Genomic DNA, 7990 nt, shown 5'->3' with positions numbered 1-7990 from the left:
TTGGATGCAAGTACAATAACCACAGACTGGCATTCCAAGGAACAAGCAGTAAATACGTACATGCTATACAGTACAACAAAGGTGCAATAAAAGAATAAGACTTACCATACAAAGATGACATTTTACAGGAACATTTTTATAGCAATGGTCAATGTGTTTCATGTAATGCTGTCTAACAGAAAATGGCATCTGGCAGCCTTTGCATTTAAGTGTGACCCTCTTTCCAACGATTTTCAAACAAGAGTGACTGAGATAGTCTTTTCTTATAGCAAAGTCTTTAGAACAAAGAGTGCAATAATTTTTTTCAGTATCCTCATTGACTAATGCATCACTTTCAGTGCATGTAACTTCAGTATTCTGAGGCTCCAACGTTTTGCTGTCATCTTTTGAAACATCAGTATAATACTCAAAATCACACAGTTTCTTCTCTTTTTTACTCCTTCTGGATGATCTTACTGAGATACACTTTCCTCGGTTGGTATCTTGGATATTCTTCTCTTCTGAACTGATAACTCCACCTTCTTTTACATCATATTCTTCTTCTCTTCTGGCTCCTTCAGAATTTACATCAACATCCTGTAAACTGTATCCAGGGCATTCAATGTTGAAGGCATTTTGAACAGAATTGCCTGAAGGAGTAACATCACTATGACTGGATAATTGTCCTTCAGCACTAGGGTTCTGTGGATCTGAAGACTCAGTTTCAGAAATACTTGAGCTAGGTTTCTCCTGTGGATTACGTTCGAAGTAAATCTTAACAATGGAATCTTTCAGTCTCTTGAATTCATGCTGATGATAATCAATGCCAAGGAGGAGTCTGTAACACCTAAAACATATAGAAAGTATTGGAACCTCTTGTCCAACAATATAGGCAACAACTTCACTTGTGGATGATCCTGAATACTTCAGACAGACGTTTCCCTTGATGTGACGCTGCTGAGCAATATCACGGAGGCATAAGGAACAAGAATCTAAGTCAGTCTGAAGTGCCATCGAAACCTGTACAGATAAGTAATCAAATTAGATTTCACAAAAATCACTTGAATCTCTCAAGAATTTATTTACAGTATATTACAAAACAGTTTAATGAGAACACTGAAGAACATTTCTATACAGTCATAGGGCTTGTGTGTAAATATTGTTCTTAAATGGAAACTGCTGTGCAAGGTCCACTCAGTAGTTCCTCCATACAGGCACTCTACTGTGCAAAAGTATGGTTTGTAAGACTGAGATACATATCTGATGATATATCGTAACTCAAAATGGATAGAAGATAGAAACTCAGTTGATATATTTATTAGTACTTTTTTCAAACATTTCACACCTTTCATAATACACTGGAACATGGCAGATTTTTAGGACCATTTGCCTTCTTCATAGATATACAAGCCCTCGACTTTCATATGGATACCTTCGGCAATGGCTTGTCTGCTTTTTGAAACTTGTAAAAATGATATTGTTATTGTACAATAAAGTTTCATACATACTTACCTGGCAGATATATACTTAGCTATAGACTCCGTCGTCCCCGACAGAAATTCAAATTTCGCGGCACACACTACAGGTAGGTCAGGTGATCCCGCCGCCTGCCGCTGGGTGGCAGGAATAGGAACTATTACCGTTTTAAGCCAGATTTTTCTCTTCCACCTGTCTCCTGAGGGGAGGTTGGGTGGGCCATACGATCGTATATATCTGCCAGGTAAGTATGTATGAAACTTTATTGTACAATAACAATATCATTTTCATACATTCAACTTCCCTGTCAGATATATACTTAGCTGATTGGCACCTTTGGCAGAGGGCAAGAGACAGCTAATTACTGACCTAATAGGTAAACAACATATGTTGTAGGTAATACAAGTTAATTAATAATACCCTAGTTCCTACCTGTTTTTAGGCGGAAGATTTCTTAGCTTGTGCTTAGAAGTCTGCTTCGCCTCAAAAGCTTCAGCGAGGGTGTGCCCTATGGCTGAGAACTCTTGAAAAGGACTGTCAATGGGGTCTTATCCACTTACTCAACAGAACCTAATGGCAATTGTCACTGGAGTCTTATTCACTTACATGACAATATACTATGGGGGCCCTCTTGGCATATAAAGGAGTAAAATACTGATCCCGATCACCCGATCCTAACCGTGGATTAGTAAATATGATTGAAAGGCGTTATCCCCAAACACCTTTCAAACAACCTAAAAACTCAACACCAATAATTTTAAAATCACAATATATAAAATATAAGGACAAAAATTAATATTAAGGATCAGTCTTCTCTCCTTCCCCAGCACTGTATCCGCTGATACATAAGGTCCTAGAGAGAAGCATTTCTCATATGTCACTCTCACTCTTTCAAGTAATGTGAGGCGAACACTGAGTTACATCTCCAATACGTGGCCGCTAAGATGTTCTTCATTGACATGTTCTTGTTGAACGACAATGATGTAGCGACTGCACGTACTTCGTGTGCTTTTACCCTTAAGGTCTTATATGCCTCACTATCACAGCTCATGTGCGCTTCCGTTATGATGTTCCTAACAAAAATGCTAATGGCACTTCTTTGACATAGCTCTTCTAGGGTCTTTAACTGCACACCATAAACTCTGATTGCAACCCTGCAACTGCTTCTTCTTCTGCAGGTAAAATTTCAAAGTTCTCACAGGACATAAAGTTCTTTCATTTCATTCCCAACTAATTGAGAAAGGCCTTTTACTTCAAAGTCCTAGGCCAAGGTCTCGAGGTTTTCATTTTTTGCTAGAAATAAGGTTTAAAGGACAATACAGCCGAATCCTTCTTAAAACCCACTCTAGAGTCAAGCGCTTGCAGCTCACTCACTCTTTTCGCAGTGGCGAGAGCTATTAAGAAAATGCATTTTCTAGTCAAGTCCCGGAAAGTAGCTTTATCGGGAGGTTCAAATCTCTCCGACATAAGGTATTTGAGAACCACATCCAGATTCCAAACTAGGGGCGAGAGAAGTTCTTAATTTTTTAGTTTCAAATGATCTAAGCAAATCATGCAGATCTTTGTTATTCTCTATGTTCAGGCCCCTATTCCTGAACACAGCTGATAACATGCTCTTATAACCTTTAATGGTTGACCACTGCCAAATGAATTATTCTTCTCGTAAAAACAAAAGAAAATCAGCAATTTTGGTCACAGAGGTATCGAGGAGGACAGCTTCTTCGCCTTACACCATCTACGGAAAACTTCCCACTTCGATTGGTATATCCGCATGGTTGAGGACCTTCTTGCTCCAGCAATTGCTTTTGCCGCTTCGCGAGAAAAGCCTCTCGCTCTGACCAATCTTTCGATAGTCGAAAGGCAGTCAGAGCGAGAGCGTGGATATTTTTGTGATACCTCTCGAAGTGGGGTTGTCTGAGCAGATCTGTCCTTTCGGGAAGAGATCTGGGGAAGTCCACTATCCATTCCTGTACCTCTGTGAACCATTCTCTTGCAGGCCAATAAGGAGCGATCAATGTCATCCTCATTCCCTCCGAGGACACAAACTTTCTCATTACTTCCCCCAGCATCTTGAATGGGGGAACACATACCGCGTTCTATGCCCTCCCAATCCATGAGCATGGCATCTATGGATAGGGCTCTGGGATCGTCCCCCAGCGAGCAAAAGTTCTCCATCCTCCTGGATAGGAATGTTGCAAACAGGTCCACTTGCGGCTTCCCCCTCCCCAAAGAGACCATAGTTGCTGGCAGACTTGTGAATGAAGGGTCCACTCTGTTGGAAGGACCGTGGGTTTTTTTTTCCTGCTCAGTCTGTCTGCTCTTATATTCTTCCCTCCTTGAACGAACCTCGTCAGGAGTCGAATCCCTCTTTCTTCTGTCCATATCAACAGATCCCTTGCTAGTTGGTAAAGGGAGAAAGAGTGTCCCCCCTTGTTTTCTTATATAAGCCAGAGCCGTGGTGTTGTCCGAGTTGACTTGGACCACCACGCCTCTGACTTCGCTCTCGAAAAACTGCAGTGCTAAGTGCACTGCTAAGAGTTCCTTGCATTTATGTGCCAGGCCTTCTGTTCTTCTGTCCAACTGCCTGACAATTCCTTCGTCCCTAGTGTTTGCTCCCCACCCCGTGACCGAAGCGTCTGAGAATAACACTAGGTGAGGGTTCTGAAGGGCCAAGGACACTCCTTCGTTTCTTCTCAGTGGTCCTAACCACCATCGTAAGTGGTTTTTGATACTCTCTCCTATAGGAAAGGTATCCAAAAGATCTCCTTTTCTTCTGTTCCAACTCCTTCTGAGATGGAACTGCAAGGGTCTCAAATTCAGTCTCCCTAGAGAGATGAACTGCTCCAGAGAGGAAAGAGTGCCCAGAAGACTGAGCCATTCCCTCGCTGAGCTTCGTTCTTTCTCTAGGAAGACCGAGATTTTCTCCAACCCTTTCGAGATTCTTTCCTGGGATGGATACGCTCGAAAACCCCGAGAATCCATCCGAATCCCCAGATAGACGATAGTCTGACTGGGGATTGTGTGAGACTTCTCGAGGTTTACGAGCAATCCAAGAGATCTGGTCAATTGAAGAGCTATCTCCAAGTCCTCCAAGCACTTTTGTCTTGTCTGCGCTCTTATAAGCCAATCGTCTAGGTAAAGAGATATCCTCACCCCCTTCTATGTAGCCATCTTGCTACGTTTCTCATCAACGCTGTAAACACCTGAGGAGCCGTCGAGAGGCCGAAACACAAAGCTCTGAACTGATAAATCCTTCCCTGCACCATGAATCGAAGATATTTCTTCGACAAATGACGCAGGGGGACGTGAAAGTATGCATCTTGCAGGTCCAGGGAGACCATCCAATCTCCTGGACGGAGAGCAGAGAGAACCGAGTTGGATGTCTCCATGGAGAACTTTGTCTTCTCCACGAAGCGATTCAATGCACTCACGTCCAGGACAGGCCTCCACCCCCCCGAGGCTTTCGGCAGCCAAAAGAAAAATGAGGCGATTGTAAAAACCTCGGGAGTGCGGATCCTGTACTACCTCGATGGCCTCCTTCTCCAACATTTGCTGCACCAGTCCAAGAAGGATCTCTCTCTTTACAGGGTCTTTGTATCTCGCTGACAGCTCCCTCGGAGTCGTCGTCAATGGAGGTATGTTCTTGAAGGGGATGAGGTATCCTATCCTCAGCACTTGCAGGGACCAAGAATCTGCTTTCATTGAAGCCCATGCTTCCGAGAATCCCAGAAGTCTGGCCCCTACTGGTGATTGGAGGACTGGAATCTCATTTTGCGTTCTTCTTTGGAACTCTAATGGAAGATCTTCCTCTTTTCTCTCCTCCTCTCTTCCTTGGGGCTCGGCTAAAAGCTCTACCTCGAAAGGGCTGTTGGGCAGGTGTTGGCTCCCTCTTCGAGACAGAAGCAGCTGGCCTAGGCTTCTTAGCAGAATGTACCAGCAAATCCTGTGTTGCCTTCTCAGTAAGCGTATGGGAAATGTCCTTTACCAACTGAGAAGGAAACAGCTGTTTAGACAGAGGGGCGTATAAAAGAGAAGCCCTCTGTACTGGAGAGACTGCTTTGGTAAGAAAAGAACCAAAGACAGCCCTCTTCTTTAACACTCCTGTCCCGAACAAGGATGCCACTTCAGCCGATCCGTCCTGCACTGCCTTGTCCATGCATGCCAAAACACTATGCAAGACTTCTGGTTCCAAAAACTGAGGGTCTTGAGTTTTGTTGGCCAAAGCCCCAAGGACCAATCTAGGGAAGTTAAAAACTTCCAAGACATGGAATATTCCCTTGAGGAGATGGTCCATTTCAGACATTGTCCATCTTGTTTAGCCGATTGAAGTGCATGCCTCCTTGCCGAATCCACCAAGGTCGAGAAGTCCCGCTTCAGCAGATGAGGGAAGAGAAAGTCCCATAGATTCTCCTGTGCTATACCTAAATCCCTCTCTTCCCTGATAGCCTGGAAGGAGGACAGGTAAACACAGTCTTCCCCGCCTCCTCCTTGGTTTTAAGCCAATTCCCGACCGACTGCAAAGCCCTCTTCATTGAAATGGTCGGTTGCATCTTCAAGAAAGAGGAAGACTTCGCAGGCCTTCGTACTCGAAAATAAAGACCGAGGAGAAGGAGGGGCAGCAGGACTCAGAGACTATCCAAATTCTTTTAACAAGAGGGCTGCTAGTATCTTATAATCAGAAAGACCTGCCCCCTTGTTTTCTTCAGAGTCCGAAACATCCTCTAATTCCCGGTTGAGTTTTTATTCGAGAAGAGTGTGCGACCGGAGGACTCCTCTCTCGGGAAAAAAAAAAATTGCCCAGGGCTTGCAGCAATACCGGCTGCAAACCTGACAAGGGCTATCGGTCGCTTGTGCGCATCTTGAGTCCCTGCCAGGAGAAGGCCGATGTTTGTTCTTTACCCTAGGCCCTCCTGACAAGGACGACGGTCGCCCTGTGGCGACAACTTTCGTCCTTACCAGGAGAAGTCCTTAAATGTCGTTCCCTTTTTTCACGATCAATTCTTCCCGCACAGGGGCTACGATCACCTGTGCGACACCTAGAGGCCCTGTCAGGGGAAAATTGATCTTGAGAAAAATCCCAAAGAGGAGCCTCCAAGTCCGCTTCAAACTCCGATAACTCATCCAAATTGTATTCTGGATTGTACAAATCCTTGCGCCTGCTTTCAGGCGCTCTAGACGCTTTACGTCTTGTTTCAGCCGCTTCAGGCTTTGCAGCGCCTTGCGCCTCCATATGGACGCTTCAGGCTCTTCAGGCTTTGCGCCTCGTTTCAGGCGCCTCAGGCTCTTTAAGGCGCTTTGCTCTTCTTTCAGGCGCCTCAGGCTCCCTAGGCTCTTTGCTTTTCCTTTGAGGCGTTCTAGGCTCTCCAGGTTGGCGCTCTATGTTTCATATCAGGCGCTCTATGCTCTCCAGGAGTTAAATATTTCCTTTTAGCCACCTCAGGCTTTTCAGGCGCGTTGCGCCTCATTTCCTTTACTTGAAGAGCTTTACGCCTCATTTTCAGGCGCTCCAGACTCTTTTCGCCTCGCCAAAAGAGTTCCAGGATCTTCAGTTCCTTTGCGCCTCCCTTCAGGCACTTCAGGCGCTTCAGGCTCTTTGCGCTTCCTTTCAGGAGTCCGTCCGATTTCGGGAGTTGTCCAATTTTACTCCTCGAAACGGACATCTCATGTGCTTTCTTTCTAGTAGGAAGTTCCCTATACACATCTTGTCGCCTTGGACGGCGTTTTGCGCTTGACAGTAGCCTGACGTCCGAGCTCTCAGATAGTTCTAAAGGACGGGATCTTTTGATAGAGAAATCTATCCTTCCTTTCTAGGCTGATCAGATTTAAGAACTCCTACTAGGGAAGATCTGTTTCTGCATATCCTCTAATATCTTCGTAGCTACGTCTCTCTTTCCAACCTCCGATGCAGGAGAAGAAGCTTCTGAATATACATTCTTCTTCCTCTTTTCCGGAGGATCTTCCGGAAATTCTTCAGGCTTGAGTCGAATGAAGGAGACTTCCAAGTTCTCTTCGAAGGTCTCGACAATCTATCTGAACTCCATCCTTTTTTAGATGAGGAATCAGACGAAGAAAAAACACTGTTTCAGGACGTCTTTCCAACGACTATCCTTGGCAGCCCGGGACGTAACTACAGGATCTGCCGAGGGGGGGACGCCTGACCGGTGGGGATTCTCTGAAACCTCCCTGCGGCTTTCGACATTTCTTCTCCACTGTCTTGGGAGCTTGAAAGAGGTCTAGGCCTGGGAGCGAGACAGAGCCGATCAGACGCACCCTCCACTTCACTGGGAACACTTTCACTGCACTTACCTTCCAGTTCTTTAATTTTTTGTTCCATATTGTGTTTAAGCGAAGCTTTCAGACTCGCAATTTCAGATGTTGAGCTTGCCGAGTCCGATAATCGGGAAGGTAAAGCTGTATGGGAGGAAACAATAGGGTTATCAATAGGCAATAGTCCACTACTGGCTCGTTAGAGACCGCCCTTACTTACTTAAAACTCTTGGAAGAGGCTTTTCTAGCCTATCTCTCTCCAACTTTC

The 7990-nt window shown here is 45.0% G+C and overlaps 1 protein-coding gene across 1 annotated transcript in view; it reads right to left on the bottom strand.

The window, feature by feature from the left end:
- Positions 1–63: 63 nt before the first annotated feature.
- Positions 64–7990, bottom strand: part of LOC135195259 (uncharacterized) — a 28257-nt gene continuing 20330 nt past the window's right edge. Inside the window, exon 2 of the mRNA XM_064221519.1 lies at positions 64–999. Within this exon, the coding sequence (XP_064077589.1) occupies positions 64–993 (930 nt within the window). The 5' untranslated portion in view covers positions 994–999. The remainder of the gene's footprint in view (positions 1000–7990) is intronic.

The sequence above is a fragment of the Macrobrachium nipponense genome, chromosome 16 (genome assembly GCF_015104395.2).
Source record: "Macrobrachium nipponense isolate FS-2020 chromosome 16, ASM1510439v2, whole genome shotgun sequence".
In the NCBI taxonomy this organism is placed as follows: Eukaryota; Metazoa; Arthropoda; class Malacostraca; order Decapoda; family Palaemonidae; genus Macrobrachium; species Macrobrachium nipponense.
Note: the sequence above shows the minus strand (reverse complement) of the source record. Positions and strands in the feature narration are given on the sequence as shown.